Source organism: Ctenocephalides felis, unplaced genomic scaffold, assembly GCF_003426905.1.
Source record: "Ctenocephalides felis isolate EL2017-DRISC unplaced genomic scaffold, ASM342690v1 CF-g0.4_SCAFFOLD_01604, whole genome shotgun sequence".
Lineage (NCBI taxonomy): Eukaryota > Metazoa > Arthropoda > Insecta > Siphonaptera > Pulicidae > Ctenocephalides > Ctenocephalides felis.
In genome coordinates, this window is record NW_020537758.1 from 6491124 (window position 1) to 6509696 (window position 18573).

The following is an 18573-nucleotide window of genomic DNA, read 5'->3' on the forward strand; positions in this document are numbered from 1 at the left end:
AACTGTTTTTGAGATATTGATCAAAATGTAAAAAAAATGTCCAGGAGGTACCCCTTAACGTAAATAGAAGTTACGTTAGAAACTTAATATGTTAAATTTAATTAATAAAATAAAATTAATATATTGGTACCGAATTAAAGACAATTTTATGAGCTATAACTTGGTATTTCTTGGCAAAAAACAAATATTTTTTGAGATATTGATCAAAATGTAAAAAAAATGTCCTGGGGGTACCCCTTAACGTAAATAGAAGTTACGTAACAAAACTCAATATATTAAATCTAATTAGCAAAATAAAATTAACGTATTAATATGATATTAAAGGAAATTTTATGCGCTACAATTTTGAAATATTGATCAAAATATAAAAAATGTCCTGGGGGTACCCCTTTAGGTAAATAGAAGTTACGTTAAAAAATTTAATATATTAAATCTAATTAGTTAACTGAAGTTATTGTATTAATATCAGTTTAAAGTAAATTTTACAAGCAATAATTTTGTCTTATACTAGTTTTTACAAAACTCAATATTTATCTATATTTGAGATATTGATCAAAATAAAATGTCCAGCATGTACCCCTCAACGTCAATATAAGTTACGTTAGAAAATTCAATATATTAAATCCAATTAGTAAAATAAATTAATTATATTGATAGAATATCAAAGAACATTTTACGCGCTACAACTTAGATTCCTACTATTTTTTACAAAAATAAATATTTTTTGAGATATTGGTCAAAATATAAGGAAATATCCAGGGTGTACCCCTCAACGTCAATATAAATTACGTTACAAAATTTTATATATTGTATCTAATTAGCAAAACAAATTTAACATATTAGTATCGAATTAAAGAAAATTTCATAAGCAACAATTTAGTATTATATCATTTTTCACAAAAACAATTATTATCTGAGTTATTGATCAAAATATAAACGACTGTCCAGCAGGTACCTCTTATCGTTAGTACATGTTACGTAACAAAATTTAATATATTAAATTCAATTAGCAAACTAAAATTAACGTGTTAAAATCATATTAAAGGAAATTTTATGCGCTACAACCTTGTCCTATATAATTTTTCACAAAAGTCAATATTTTTCAAAAAATTTGACACGAACTAAAAAAAATCACGCACCTCCAGTGCAAAACCCAAGCATTAAAAATTCTTATTCTCATTAAAAGTTCTCATTTTACAAAATCTATAACCCGCGTCTAAAGAAGTTTCACTTCACCTCGATCCTCCTCTATCCTCCAGTTGTGGTGAAGGTCGAGTGGTTTCACCAGACGCCAAAGGTTGTGCAGACAAAGACGAATGTCTGGACCTGCCTTGTCTGAATGGAGGAACCTGCATAAATCAGGAACCCAGATTGAGGTACCGGTGTATCTGTCCTGACGGGTTCTGGGGCGAAAACTGCGAGTTGGTGCAGGAGGGCAGAACCCTAAAACTCAGTATGGGCGCTTTGGCGGCTATTCTAGTTTGTCTGCTGATGATACTCAGTGAGTCGAAGGGAAATAAGGGAAATAAAATTAAGGGAAAATAAGGGATGTAATACTACCATTTGGGGAAATGATACTGGGTTGTAGGGAATGCAATACCGATGGAAAATTTCAATACCGGTATTTTAGTAATTTTTCATTTTAAAACCGGGTAAATTACCGGTATTTTTATTATCTTAAACAAACCCAAACAAAATTGAAAGTTACTAGTACAAATATAAAAAAATGTATATACAACTACAACTATATTCAACTAAACAATAAAAACAATAAAATAAAACAATAAGTTTATTTTTTTAATTAATAATTTAACAAAATTATATCCAATTTAATTAATTCATTATCACTATCGAGTATATTGAGTATTTTTCACCAAAAACAAACTTATGGGTAATAAAGACCAAAAACTCATAAAAGATCATATTACATTATTTTAATAAACTGTATTGTCTGTATCCGATGTGTTATTTTAGCATAATCTCCAATATTTTAAAAATATAATTTTCTACACTAATTTAAGATTGGATACTTTGTCGAGATAAATAATAAGTTACTGTAATTGTTGAATATTGTTATTTAAAACAATGTGATGCTTCTATAGTATTTTCAAACTTCGAAACGTTTTTTAAAAAATAATATTTTATAATTGTAATGAGAAGCAAAAATATTAAGTAATTATCATAATTATTATGTATAAAGTTAGAAAAAAATAAAGATTACGCAAGGTAACGTGTATGATATAAAATATTTTGGCGCAAATATCACTTTACATTTTTATATAAGATGAAACAAACATCATTATCTATCAGTCCAATTCTATTTATTGTAACACGATATGAAGCCCTTAGTAAAGCAATAAATATTTAGTTTAATGACGAATTGAGATAATATTTGACATTTGTTTATCTTATAGAATCACTTGAAGATATAGCTGTTTATGCGATTATGGAATTCAAAGATAAATTTGTTCCGAGAAATTTAAACTTTAGTGTATTATATATCAAATAGCGCTTATGTAAAAATACCGAAAATACCGGTATTTTTGGGATAAATACCGATAAAATTACCGCCAAAAAATCGGGCGGTTTACCGGTAATTCGGTATACCGGTATACCGGTATTGCATTCCCTACTGGGTTGCCATTTGATAAAACCGATTTGGCCTATCAAAATTTAAGAAATGCAAGGGGTTTTTTTTGGAGTTTGGAGTCCTGGTTTTACAACTCTTTCACCTCGTTCTGGTGAACTTTTTTTCAAAAATTCCTAATAAATATCACCAGCTCTTACTAAAAAAGTACCAAAGTGTCCAATCCAGAACCAATGATTTTTACCAAATGGTAGTATTGCATCCATAAAAGCATCATAGAGCCTTTAGGGCTGCCAAATAGCGATAATTTAGATGCATCTGCACCAAAAAACACATGTCTTTGTCCATAAATAGATACCCTGGACGATTGGATATCACTTTGTGTTATATATATATATATTATATATATATAATATATATATATATGTATATATATATATTAGGTGGTCCTTAAAATGGTCATTTTCGAATTTCCTTGCTCCCAGGGGCTCAAATGGTTCCAAATTGATAAAAAACAATTCTCTGAAAGTTTCAGCTCTTAATATTAACGTTTAGATAGAGCGCAATTCAATCAAACTTCGTATGGAAATAGCATGGAAAAATTTTCAAACATTTAAAAAATGTTTTTAGATATAATTTAGTGAACAAATGAATGAATAAAACTCATTCATTAGTCGCTAAGTTATACCTAAAACATTTTTTTTAAATTTTCAATATTTTTTCCATGCTCTTTCGATACGAAGTTTGATTGAATTGCGCTCTATCTAAACGTTAATATTAAGAGCTAAAACTTTCAGAGAGTTGTTTTTTTTATCTATTTATTATTCTAAAAATGACCATTTTAAGGACCACCCTAATGTAGATATAATGTTGCATGAGTAGTTATTAGATTTAGCATGAAAGTTTAGATACTAACTGGAATGTAGAACCTTGTTCCTTATTGAAGCAACCAAAAATTAAACTAGTGGTGTACAGCACCGTGCCTTAAGGCAAATTGCTAAAACTTCCCGTACCGTAATTAAATATTCGAGAAATTTTAAACGTTTTCAAATATATTATTACAAATACTGTAACTTTCATTGTTTTTGCTATCTTGTTATATCTGAGCAAATCAAATGTAAATCATAATCAAATATTACATTAACAATCATCATTTCATTTCGAATTCAATTTCAAAAAAAAAATAGTGGCCCTATTTTACACAAAATTGAAAAAGTGCTCCCGTATAGTCACAGTCTATAACGCATTTGCAAATAATTCTGTGCGACATTTTCACTTATACTGTGCTCAGCTTGGCGGCATTTTTACATTTTTCAATAGTTTTCACAAAATTGGAAAAGTACTCCGCGCATAAGCAGTCTAAACGCGCTTGGGTAAACATTTGTACCGGAGTGGCGCTTAGACTGTGCTTAGCCTGGGTGATTTTTTGAATTTTTAATCCAAAATTACGAAAAAATTTTATAGAAAATAAAAAAAGATGTAATAATTTTTTATCCTCGAAAGCAATTGTTTTGGCAATACAAGCAGAAAGTTTTTTCTTACGCTTAGTTCACTCAAAAACTGCAATTTTTTGCACATTTAGCTCCGTATCTTCAAAATGGCGCGACCTGTCTTTGCCAAAAACTAATCACCTCATCTCCCAATCATTACAAATTGAATGTTTATTAGATCATTCAAATCGGATGCTCCGTTCTATCAAATATCGATTTGTATTTTCTGCACTCTTTGCTCCGTATCTCCGTAAAGGCTGGACCTGCCTTTGTCAAAAACTAATCAGCACATCTCTCTATCAATAGGGATCGAATAAACCATACAAAAGGGTTGATCCTTGCGCCCGTAAAGGGGGACGAAAAATTGTATCCATACATACACACACACACACACATCTATTTTGTTTCTGAGGTATGCCAAAATGTTCAGAAACCTTCAGAACGTCGAGAAATGCAAAAATTTCGGCTCATTACCCTACGGGAAGTTAATTATGCCAAATAATCTCTTCTAGTACAAAATCTATGCATGGTGGAAGCAGAATTTGTTGGTTCAATTCTGTTCTGAGTAATTAGTAAAATTAGTTTATTATCCAAATAATCTGCACGTGGAATGTACAACCTAAAGTATCTTAGTCAATCTATTACAAGCAGTCAAAAAACCTCTGGAAGACTTCAACAAAAACAGTCGCCCTATTTTGGAAAACCCAAAAATCAGCTTTTACATGTGTCCTTTATCCCTTTACCTCAGTTGTCCAATCGGTACAATAAAGTCTTCCGGAACTTGCATCAACGAAAACGAATGTCTTTCTGGCGGTGGCACATGGTCTCCTTGTGCAAATGGAGGTTTGTGTGTAGATCTTGAACCTCCAGAAGGATTGTACAGGTGCGATTGTCCTCCAACTCATACAGGAGCCAGGTGCGAATTGGAACTATTGGCCAGTGGCGTCCTGACACCGTCCAGGGATTTTGTTATAGCCGTTTTGGCTTGTTTTACTACACTGATCAGTAAGTAGATAAAAATAAGGGATAAAAATAGATAGATCTGCCAATAGATTAGTGGTAGATGAGGTAAGTTTTTGCTTGCTTGGTGGTGTATTTATTTGTCTAGGTTTAGCAACTTTTAAACCGTGCTTCTGATTTAAATGCAATATTTGGCAAATTTGTTCAAAATTCAATTGTGTACAAAGTTTTTTAACACTATAACGCTCTACAGCAACTCGGTATACTTTAAAATCACACTGAAACATGAACCTAATTTATAGAGTACATGGCGATGAACTAGCCGTTGCATTTAAGCAACTTTTAAACCGTTTGTCTGATTTAAATGAAATATTCGACAAATTTGTTTAAAATTAAATAACGTACAAAGTTTTCTAACACTGCAATGCCCTACAGCAACTCGCTATACTTTAAAATCACACTAAAACATAAGAACTAATTTATAGAACATATGACGCTGAACTAGTCGTTGCAGTCATTTACTATTTTTTTAGCAACTTTTGAACCGTTTGTCTGATTTAAATGCAATATTCGACAAATTTGTTTAAAATTTAATAATGAACAAAGTTTTCTAACACTACAATGCCCTACAGCAACTCGGTATACTTTAAAATTGCACTAAAACATATACCTAATTTATAGAGCATATGACGATAAAGTAGTCGTCGAAGTTATTTATTATTTGTTTTAGCAACTTTTGAACCGTGCGTCTGATTTAAATGCAACATATGGCAAATTTGTTTAAAATTTAATAATGAACAAAGTTTTCTAACACTATAATGCCCTACAGCAACTCGGTATACTTCAAAATCGTACTTAAACATAAGAAATAATTTATAGAGCATATGACGATGAAGTGGTTTTTGCGGCTATTTATTAATTTTTATGCAACTTTTGAACCGTTCATCTGATTTCAATACAATATTCGATAAGTTTGTTCAAAATTGACTAATGTACAAAGTTTTCTAACACTATAAAACCCTACTGCAACTCGGTATACTTTAAAATTGCACTAAAACATAAGAATTAATTTATAGAGCGTATGGCAATGAATTAGTCGTTGCGGTTATTTATTTTTTTAGCAACTTTTAAACCGTACATCTGATTTTAATGCAATTTTCAACAAATTTGTTTAAAATTGAATATTGTACAAAGTTTTCTAACACTATAATGCTCTACAGCAACCCGGTATACTTTAAAATTACACCTAAATATAAAAATCAATGCATAGAGCATATGATGGTGAAGAGGTCATTGCGGTTATTTATTATTTTAGCAACTTTTGAGCTGTTTGTCTAGTTTAAATGCAATATTTGACAAATTTGTTTAAAATTTAATAATGAACAAAGTTTTCTAACACTACAATGCTCTACAGCAACTCGGTATACTTTAAAATTGCACTAAAACATAAGAACTAATTTATAGAACATATAACAATGAAGTGGTTGTCGCGATTATTTATTTTTTTAGCAACTTTTAAACCGTTTGTCTGATTTAAATGCAACATACGGCAAATTTGTTTAAAATTTAATAATGAACAAAGTTTTCTAACACTACAATGCTCTACAGCAACTCGGTATACTTTAAAATTGCACTAAAACATAAGAAATAATTTATAGAGCGTATGGCAATGAATTAGTCGATGCGGTTATTTATTTTTTAGCAATACCCTACAGCAACTCGGTATACTCTTAAATTGTTTTTAAATATTACATACAATTGCAGTACAATTGAAGTAATAATTTGTTTACCAAAGGTACACTTTGTCGTTGCATCACATATAACTTCTAAACCAAACGACTAATATAAATAGTGTATATGGCAAAATTGTTTATAATTAATCAATATATAACAACAATCACTTGCTTGGCTTTAAAAATCATTTTTGTCTTCACAATTTGTGTTCAGCTCTCGCACTAGTCAAAAATCGTTTGTTCAGTTTGTGTCGTAGTGTTGCATTTGTTTAAATAGTTATTTAATTAAACATGTTAATATATATATATATATATATATATATAGTCATTTTTAAATTATTTATATATTTTGTCAATAATTTACAGTTTTGGTGCTCGTTTTCGTGGTTTACAATCGAAGGAGAGAGAGCCATGTTAAATATCCAGGAGGACCTGATGATGATGTCAGGGAGAATATTATTAATTACGGTAATTATTTATTAAAATACTCAAAATATTAGTTCAAAATGTTAGAATAAAATTTAGATTATGGAATAATCTAAATATTTTTCATACAACATAAATGTGTATATATAATTTTATTTAACACAACTTTATTTTGAAGTTCGACGTCTCCAAAATTTGTATACCAAAAAATAATTTCTACTTTAAGCCCGATATTTCCAAAACCATAATCCAAAATCATTTACTATATTAGAATAAAAGATAGATTACACAATTACCTAAATATTTCCCATACAACATAAACATGTACAATTAATTTTGTTTAATAAAAAATTCATTTTTTAGATGACGAAGGTGGCGGCGAAGACGACATGACAGCCTTCGATATAACGCCTTTACAAATTCCTGTTGGAGGGCCTCATCCGGCCCTGGGAGCCCCTGGTTTGGTGCCCCCTGCAGGAAAAATGCAGCCCTGCATTATGACGCAACCTGCATTCAGAAGTAAGTAGGAAAAAAATAGTAGCATGGAATTATTTATTTTTTGGATTATTTATTTATGCATGAAATTATATTTATCTACCTATTTCTTCATTTATTTAAAATTTTTATAAATATTTTTAGTAGTGCATATACTTATTAGTTATCAAGATAGAAAATTTATTTCTTATATTTTGCAAAAAATTATTTAAAGCCAAAATAAGTGTATAAATATTTTTTGTAACAGTCATGGAATTAACTAATGTCTTGTATTATTTTTTTATTGATTTTGCTTTTAGTATAGAATTTAAAAAAACACACACAAAATGCTTTAAATTTGCACCATTGTAAATTATTCTGGACACTTTTTGCTTTGAATTGGATACATTAAATTGCATATTTCCTAGAAATTTATATTTTTAACAGTAATAAATTTTCTATCACCTATTTTAAAATGTTTGAGTAATTTTTCTGTTTGTATTATTATTTTTTTGTGCTTGTATTATTAACTTTTATTTTTTCCTTCTTCTTCAGTACTTAGTCGGAGTTGTCCTGAGTTCAATTCCTTTACAAAGGAGACAAAGTTTTAATGACAATTAAGTAAAAAATATTTTTTCATAAATATCAATACGATTTATATTATTTTTTGGGTTGAACTCTGGAGTCTCTGCAGATTGGACATTCTTGTAGTTATTTTGGCATGTTGGTGAAAGGTTTGATCTTGTATATTTTGTAGTAATAAATAGTTATTTTTGTAGTTGAATTAGTAGTATTTTTTATTATTATTAGCATTGATTTCAGTTAGTTAAATTTGTTCAAAATATATATAACCGAAAGAGTAACAATGGTATTTTCTCGTTTCTTTCTCAAATTTCTGCTTTAAATTTTTTAGAATTTAATTGTAAAAGTAGTAGACATTTATTATTAATGCTCTACAATTTACTAAAAACAATACATGGTCGATCAAAAAAGCCTGAAAAACAATTTGGTGCCAATATTTGGTTCAAGTAATTTAAACTCACAGTAAGTTTATACAATTTTATTTACTTTAATGCGATTGATAATTTATTTTCATCCATGATTGTTAAAACTAGTCATTTATTTTATTACTAATATATTTTCTCACAAAAACCGTTATCATCAGTTCCATTGTTTTGTATACATAGAACAATTATATATATATATATATATATATATATATATATATACATATATATATATATATATATATATATATATTTATTTATTTATATTGTAATATTTTTGCAGCCCAATCTATTTTATGAATTAAAAAAAGATTAAATAACAAAATTCATTCAGTAATCTAAACAACATATAACATAAATACATAGTTGATAATAAATATAAATATATAAAAAGGAGAAAATTATACATACCAAACCAGGAAAAACAACAGCAAAAATTAATTGTGATGTAAAATTGATTGAACACTAAATTTGTGTAAAATAATAAATTACTATTATATTAACAAACGAGAAATTGAAGGTGCACATTTTGCCCTCCTATATTTAATGTTATTAATAGCAGTGCATTATGGATACTGATCAAGGTTACAACGCCAGTGTAGTCACGGAATTCACGGAAAAGAGTAAGTAAGTGTTTTTTAGATGACTGAATGATGACACACATCAAGTGTCGAAACGTTGAATGGAATAAATAATTTTGTTATTTAATCTTTTTTTTTTAATTCGACGGTTGGGCTGCAAAAATATTACAAATATGTATCAACGTCGACAAAACTATCATCATATATATATATATATATATATATATATATATATATATTTATTTATTTATTTATTTATTTATTTATTTATTTATTTATTTTTATGTATTTTTTCATCTAGATCCAGTGCCGTTAAATCCAGGGGAACCTCAGTCAGTGGCGGCGTTTATTGGGGAGCATAAAAAGCGTTCGGATGCTGACCCGAATGCACCCCCTTTCGACGACTTGAGGAACTACGCCTATGAAGGCGGCGGCTCCACCGCGGGCAGTCTTAGTTCGCTAGCATCAGGTAATAAATAAATATATATATATATATATAAATTTTTTTGGTTCAAAACCTTCTATAAATGCACTTGAATATATACAAAAAGTTTTATCCAAATTGGACAAGTCGTTTAAGAGCAGTTCGATGTCATACATACGTGCGACAGATTTTTATTAGGTTGTCAAATATCTCCCTTCCGCTTTTTTGCTCTTGGTTTATAATACAAGAAGGCGGAAGGGAGATATTTGACAACCTATTATGTTTTAATTTTTATATAAGAGTTATATTTTGGCTAAATTTGGTCGTTTAACAATTTTATAAATATTAATTTATAATAAAAATTATATTTTATTAGTAATTTTAATTAATTTTGACCGGCATGAGTTAAAAAAAACTTGTGGAAAGACAGTTGTTAAAAAAATTACTCATCCAGAATTTTATATTTTATTTTCTATCCTTTTCCAGGTACGGATGATGAGCAACAAGAATACGATTATCTAGGGGCCTGGGGCCCCCCGATTGATAAATTAGCCGACATGTACGGCCCCACTGGAAATGAACACGAACACGATGACGAACTGTAAAGAAAAAAAAATGACTAAAGAAAAAAAATTGGATGAAGACGAATTTAAAAATCTGGTACTTAAACTGTAAGTACATATATGTTTACATATCAAATAATTCGGTTTCGAACTTGTACTGGGATAAATAATTTGTTTGGCATCCTGACGAGTTCGAAATTATTTATTTGACGCAAATTTGTTCAAAGCAATCACCAAAAATACTCGAAAAATGGTACCATTAGGATTTAAGTATTTTTTTCATACAGAAATTGACCCATATTTTAACTTTCAAACTATTCATATAAAATAAATAACGCATTTGGCAAAATTGTACAAAATTAAGTTGTGTATAGAATTTTCTAACATCATAATGCCCTACAGCAACTCGGTATACTTTAAAATCGCGTTTAAAAATACAAAATCAAATCAAAGGTATTAAAAGTGCACTTGGTCGTAACTTGATGAGCATTTAATCAGTAGATCTCTTGTATCATTCAAACAGTTTATCCGACGTAAATAGTATATCAGACAAATTTGTACTAAAAAAAATTCTCTATAAAATTTTCTAAAATCCTAAAGACTTACAGCAACTCGGTATACTTCAAAATCATTTTTAAACGCAAAATATTACAAATATGGACTGCTGAATCGCATTTATTTATTATAACTATTGTATTTTCCAAAGGATTTGTCCGATATAAATAGTTTATCAGATAAATTTATACTAAATAAAATTATCTATAAAATTCTCTAACATCATAAAGCCCTACAGCAACTCAGTATACTTCAAAATCACGTTCAAAGAAAATTTATACAAAATTTTACAATAATGTCTCCACTTGATATTAAATTTACTTAGGCTAATATGGGTCATATTTAATTTTGAGTATGAAAAAAATATATCAATAAAAAACAAATAGGCATTATTTATCCTAAACTAAAGGCTTTTTGGGCCTTAATATATAAGTAGGACAAGTTTTTTTTAAAAACAATTACTAAGTCATTATTAATTTTTAATAAATTCGGATGGAGTGTGATATATTATTACACTTTGTTCGATTTGGATGAATATTTGGGACTAAAATTATGGCTGCAATATTAGAAACAAAAATATAAAAACATAAACTGCCAGTAAAAAGCTCAGAATTATAGTTTAACATAGTAAAAAATAATATTGTAGCTAAAATAAATTTTGAGTATTGATTTTTACTATTGGTCCCAAATTTTCCCAAAAATTGTATTAAATTTGTAATTTTGTAAACTATTTAATCCTATAAGTTAATGAGCCAGTAACTTAGTAGTAATTAACTGAAAAACTAAACAAATCCCTTCAATTACTAAAATGGTCCTAAAAACTACACAAAACGACCTAAATCAACTTAGGGAAATTTTTAAAGTGTTTTAAGCTAGATAAAAAAAAATAAATAGCAAAACACTGTAATAAAAATTATCATTAATTGTAAATAATAATAATAATATAGGAAAAATATTTATACGGGGTTTTGAACATAAATCACGACACTTATACTCTGAAAAAAATAGTTTGTAAGAATTTTTTATGTACATAATACTCTAAATTTATTTTGAAAAGCACTGAATGATTTTCGCACGCAATTCGAATTTGTTTTGGTCGAAATCAAGTGTAAAGACTGTCAAATTTTTTTTGGGGATGAAAATGTGTATATTGTTTAATGTTAGTGCCATATACCAAAGGATTTTTAATTTAAATGGACACAGGAATATTTACATGACATACTAATGTATGGGAAAAACTTCTAGTAGCTTGGACTTAGATTTTCTTCTATGCCATGACTTTTCTTACATTTTACCAAATAACTTTTTACACCAATTTGGTATTCGGACACCAAAATCTACACAAAATTGTCTATAATTCGGCATAAACAAATATCATTTATCTCAATTTATTATCATATAAACCAGATTCAAAAAAGTCCATTCTAAAAGCACTTTAACTAGTATTATTATTCTATAAAGCAGTATGTTGTGTGTGTGAATGTTTTTTTACGTAAATTAAATATATAAATAAATATATTGAAGAGTATGAGGTGCCAATTTAATACACTTATTTAATACTAAAAACGCGTTGTATGTCCGACTGTCCGTCTGTCTGTTTTTTTGTGTAGGAAGGAAATGTTTTTAGCTGATGGAAAAATAAAAAAAACGACTCCAATATGGTTCCAAAAATGTTAAAATTTTGCACAAATATTTTTAAAGGTGTGTTTAATATGCTGAAAATTTTAAACTAATATTTTCTTATTATATATTCATTTTTGTTAATTTTCAAAATCGTCTAGTGTTTTGTATACTTAAAATTATAGGTCGGTGCAAAAAATGTGCAAGCACTTTTTGAAATATTTATATCTACTCTATTTGAACTCCAAAATTGTCAAAATATGGGACAAATATTTTTAAAAGTATTCTTTAAATACTAAAAATATGAAACTGTTGTGTCATCAATATTTGTTTAATTTTTTTAGTTTCTAAAATCGTCTCTTATTTGTATACGAGTTGCAAATATCACTGTATATTGCAAAAAATGTGCAAGCACTTTTTGAAATATTTTTATCTACTCTATTTTAACCCCAAAAAAGTCAAAATTTAGTACAAATGTTTTTAAAAATATGCTTTAAATACCAAAAATATAAAACCATTGTTTTATAAATATTTGTTTAATTTTTTTAGTTCCCAAAATCGTCTATTATTTGTATACTAAAAATTTGGTGCAAGTATTTTTGAAAATATTTATACATTTTAACTCCAAAATAGTCAAAACTTGGCACAAATATTTTTAAAAGTGTGTTTTAAATAATATAAGACCTTTGTTTTATCAAAATTTGTTTAATTTGTTTTAATTTTTAAAATTGTCTATTATATGTATATTAAAAATTACACGAGTCGGTGCAAAAAATATGCAAGCACTTTTTCAAATATTCATATCTACTCTATTTTAACTTCAAAATAGTCAAAATTTGGCACAAATATTTCTAAAAGTATACTTTAAATACCAAAAATATAAAACCGTTGTTTTATCAAAATTTGTTTAATTGTTTCAAGTTCTAAAATCGTCTATTTTTTGCATATTATAAATTATATGAGTCTGTGCAAGCACATTTTGAAATATTTATATCTACCCTATTTTAACTCTAAAAAAGTCAAAATTTGGCACAAATATTTTTAAAAGTATAGTTTAAATGCCAAAAATATAAAATCATCGTTTTATTAATATTTGTTTGATATTTTTAATTTCTCAAACCGTCTATATTTGTATACTAAAAATTTGGTGCAAAAAATATGCAAACACTTTTTGAAATATTTATATCTACTCTATTTTAACTCCAAAATAGTCAAAATTTGGCACAAATATTTCTAAAAGTATACTTTAAAAACCAAAAATAAAAAAACATTTTTAAAATTGTTATTAGTCTATTTCCATCAGCTTTTAACAAATGCAAAGTTATATATATATAAAAAATTGCATATATTAAATGTTTAAGGAACTTAATATTAAACATAATGATGTATTTAATGAAAATGATAAAATTAAAATTATATAATTATAATTAAGTTAGAATTAACGTTCGTACGTCTAATATGATATTATTATAAGTAAGGATATATATAAATATAAATATAAATAAATAATAATAAATGACAAAATATATGAAAATAATATATTTGTTCGATTGGTTTTGGTAGGGTGGAAAAAATAGCGAAAAAGTCTGTAACTTGTTTAATTTAAATTTGAATTATTGGGAATTTTGACAAAATATAGCTGATAGTATATATTTTTGGGCAAAAATATGCAAAAAAATATTTTTTGATTATTTGTATTTTTTTTTTAAATCACAATATTGGATATATAATTCTGTATGCATTCAGTATCACATTGTATACTTGTTCAAAAATTTGTATCTTCTTGAATAAATTTTCAAAAAATTTGAAACTTGCACATAATATAGCTGAATGTGTATATTAACAAATAAAAATACAAAATAAACAATTTTTGGGACAAATTTTAAATAAAACAGCTTAGACAATATGCACGAAGTTCTAATACATTACAGTCGTTTTCTTATTACAATCGCTATTTTTTTCGTTTATATCGAAAATCAATCGAATAATCGATAATTTGTAGTCGCTAAGTGTCTGCACCGTGTATACCTACATCCAATTTAATTTTTTTCGATATAAATCCTTAAAACGTTTAATTTTCGATTTTATTCACGCCACTATCATCGTGTACCAGTTTGTGTGTTGAAGAGAAAATTTCACTTTTATGAAAAAATTAGTAAAAATTTCATAAAAAATAGAGGAAATTGTGATTTGTTGATTTCGTGAAACTTTTGTGAAATTTTTGCATAAATTTTGCATTTGCAATAATTTTTGGAGTGATTTTCATTCACGTCTGTGTAGAAATGTGTGGTTGTTGGACGATACAAGATGTTTTGTTGGAAAATAATTAAATTTTTCGGTATTTTAGAAAGAATTTAATAATTTCAGATATTTATGTGTATTGACATAATAAATAATAACATTTTTTATCAGTGAAATGTAAAATTTGGATGAAATTTACATGCAAAACTGACAATGCAAATCGTATTTGAGGACACTTTTGTAGTATTATTTTTATAACTTTTGTTTTAACTAGCAAAGACTAACTTTTTACTAAGTCTACGTAAAATTTATAACAATTTTGTGAAATTTAAATTTTTTAAAAAGTTTTAGGAAAATTCTACAAGCTTTTGAAAACAACGTTTCATAATACAAACGTTTGCAATATTCAAGTCGTGTTTTCTCGTAAAATTGTTAAAAATTTGAAAAAAATTCATATTTAATTTATTATTGCAAATTTCTTCAGCTACAATATTGTTGAATTAATATTTATCATATCTACAACTTTTATAAAGATAAATAAATAAAACCGATACTGAAATTTGTTATAAATAATTACTAGAAAATTTTAGTTCAAATGTAATTTTTCAAGTCGTAATTTCTCGTAAGTTTGTTAGAAATCTGAAAAAAAATTCATATATAATTTTTTGTTGCAAATTTTTTGATCTACAAAAATGTTTAATATATATTATCTTATCTATAACGGTTGTAAAGATAAATAAATAAAACCAGTAATATAGCCCTGAAATGCGTTATAAATAATTTCAAGAACATTTTGGGACAAGTGTAATTAATAAATAATTTCAAGAATATTTCAAGTCGTATTTTTTCATAAAATTGTTAGAAATTTAGAAAAAACTCATATATAATGTTTTGTTGCAAATTTTGTTTGCTACAAAATTGTTGAATAAATATTTATTAAATCTCTAACGGTTATTAAGATATATAATAAAAACCGGTGGCAGTCCTAATTTAAATTAAGGAATTTATATAAAAATTTTATCAAAATATTTTGTATCGTCCAACAAGCCCAAATAAAAATATAAACAATAAATAAATTCCAATTGTAAAGTCAATTACCGTACAAAAATAATTGTACAATTAGTTTTATGTTTATTATTAAAATAACCAAGATTTATGTAAAATATATAAACACCAAAGATGTAAACTAATAAATACTCTCTACTCATTTATATATATATATATATATATATATATATATATATAAATGAGAATTATATACTGTACCAGACTATTTTATAATTTAGTTTGTAAACCCACGAATGTTTTTTGATTTTTATAAATTGCATTTTACATGTAGTTCACTTGAATGAAAAAATACAAACAAATAAACTGTAATTATTGATATGAAAAATAATTCAATGACTTTTATTATAACATTTAATTATCTATATATATATATATACATAAATTGATTATGAACCTTTAGAATTTTCAGGCAAAATATGAATTTTCTACAGTTTTTTATTTTCTACAGTAGTTTCTTTAAAATTTCATGGAATTTTTTGTAGCTTTTAATATAATATCTTTTAAATTGTATTTTTAACAGGTAGTTCTTTATATTTTCAATATTCTATACGAGTTTATGGAAATTTTACTTATAACAATTTTATATTATTATATTCAAATTTTTCAAATTTGCCGCCTTGCCGCTATTGGTTTGAATCTTCGCTATTAGTATCTAGTAGTTCGCTTACTTCACGTCGTTTGAAATGTCAAAACAACAAATGACAGCAAAATTTTTATTAATAAAAATTAAATAAAACTTGTGATAAAATTAGTAAAATTATATATTGCAAAGCTGTGTATTATGCCTGCAAATCAAATACAATATTCGGAAAAATATATGGACGAACAATATGAATACAGGTAAATAAAATATAAACTAACCTCAAAAATTTAATTGAAATAAGTAATTGATACAGATTTTGTTGGATAAAGTGCATACAAGTAGTTAAATATTGTTTAAATGTAAATCATGTTGTATGGGTATGCCTTTTTGAGCATATTTGTTATTGTTAAAGTATATGTGGTACTTTTGATATAACTAACCTCAAACATCAATGTTTTGGATCGTTCTTACAAATGGTAAATAATTTTTACTTTATAAAGTATAATGATATAAAACTATATTGCATATATAGTTATAATCAATAAGTATGCTATTATTTGCAAAAAGCTATTAATCGTGTCATCGACAATACATTTTTGTTTGCACATGTAAATATATGTATATATATATATATATATATATATATATATATATATATGTAGTATTTATCATGTGTCTTTTACCCCAGGCATGTGATCCTACCAAAAGATCTAGTCCGTCACGTGCCCAAGACTCATTTAATGTCCGAGACCGAATGGAGAAACCTGGGAGTTCAACAAAGTCCAGGTTGGGTTCACTATATGATGCACAATCCTGAACCCCATGTCCTACTTTTCAGAAGACCCAAACCCGATGAGAATAATGCCGGTGAAGTTTTGCTGGCATATTAAATAATTATTATGAATAATGTGATGAGACGAGTGATTGTACTAAGAATTTTTTTTAGTATGTGGGAAGGAGGTTCTAAGCAATGTTAATATATATAAATAGATATTTATTTTGATTTGTAGATTTTGTATTTAAAGATGTGATTAAAGTATTTTGATTTATTATGTTAGTTTTTCTATAATGATAAAAAAAACTCAATGAAAAGAAAAATTCAAAACAAGGATTAGGATGAATAAAAAACGAAATTACAGCTGTGCAGTAAATACAATGAATGAGAAATAACAACAACAAATAAATAACAATAATAAAAATAATAATAATAAATGAACATCATATGAATGAGAAATTAAACAATGAGTAAGAACAATAATACAATAAATATACAATTTGAAAATTATTAAGAATAAAAATTATACAATGAATAATAAAATATACAATACAGAAATAAATAATGCATTAAAAATATACACTGCATAAATAAATATACACATTCATATTTTCAATATAAAACAATATAAATAAACTTTAATTATTATTTAAAATTGATTATTTTCTCGGCCAATGTAAATACCACTATTTCTCAAGTTCGATAATAAAAGAAAGAAAGAAAGAAATTATGTTGAATTTTTATAAATTTATATCAAACTGAGTTAAATACTGTTTCTTTATATATATTGAATAATATATTTGAAGATATATTCAAGGAAAAAATACAATAAATGATATATTTGAGAAAATAAAACATATACAATAAATAAAAAAAAATCAATGAATAAAATTGCAAAAATACAAGAAATAACAAAAAATATATACAATAAATAAAAAATTATGTTTAAAAAAATATGAATAATTTAAAATATATATATTTAACTACAAAACTAATATACTTTATTTTCGAAATAAACAGTTGAGATTTTATTTAAATTCTGAATTATTAATTATTAAATTTTTATTAATATTAAATTTACCAAAACATTTTTGTACATTTCTTATATTATTGTCTATACTTATTTCAAATATTACTAAAATAAAATATCCAAAAATAAAAAGATGCAGTTTTTAGAATTCTTTTAGAGTATTATATTATCTAAAATAAATTAATTTGCATTTAAAATAAAATTAAAAGCATAAGTAAATATCCATGAAATAATATATGTGAGTACATTTCTTCACATTTTTATTTATATTTTAAAAATTACTTAAAATATCTAAATGTAGTCTTTAAAATTTATAAAAATATTAAATTATCTTAAGGCAAAATGCCACTGGTTTTAAACAAAATAATCGTTATTTTGAAAAAAAATGTAGCGCAATAAAAAAACATATAATTTTGTAGAATTTAATATAAACTTATAATAAAAAATTTTTTTGGG

General features: G+C 26.2%; 2 protein-coding genes across 2 annotated transcripts in view; both read left to right on the top strand.

Annotated features, from left to right (window-relative positions):
* LOC113374006 (neural-cadherin-like) overlaps nucleotides 1-18573 on the top strand; it is a 454794-nt gene that overhangs the window by 431930 nt on the left and 4291 nt on the right. Inside the window, 4 exon segments of the mRNA XM_026614261.1 lie at nucleotides 1260-1501; nucleotides 7137-7238; nucleotides 7560-7715; nucleotides 9560-9727. Of these exon segments, the coding sequence (XP_026470046.1) occupies nucleotides 1260-1501; nucleotides 7137-7238; nucleotides 7560-7715; nucleotides 9560-9727 (668 nt within the window).
* LOC113374007 (cyclin-dependent kinases regulatory subunit-like) lies at nucleotides 16450-17267 on the top strand. The gene is made up of 2 exons (XM_026614262.1): nucleotides 16450-16569; nucleotides 17001-17267. The coding sequence occupies exons 1-2, from the start codon at nucleotides 16511-16513 to the stop codon at nucleotides 17200-17202; spliced, it is 261 nt and encodes an 86-aa protein (XP_026470047.1). The 5' UTR covers nucleotides 16450-16510; the 3' UTR covers nucleotides 17203-17267.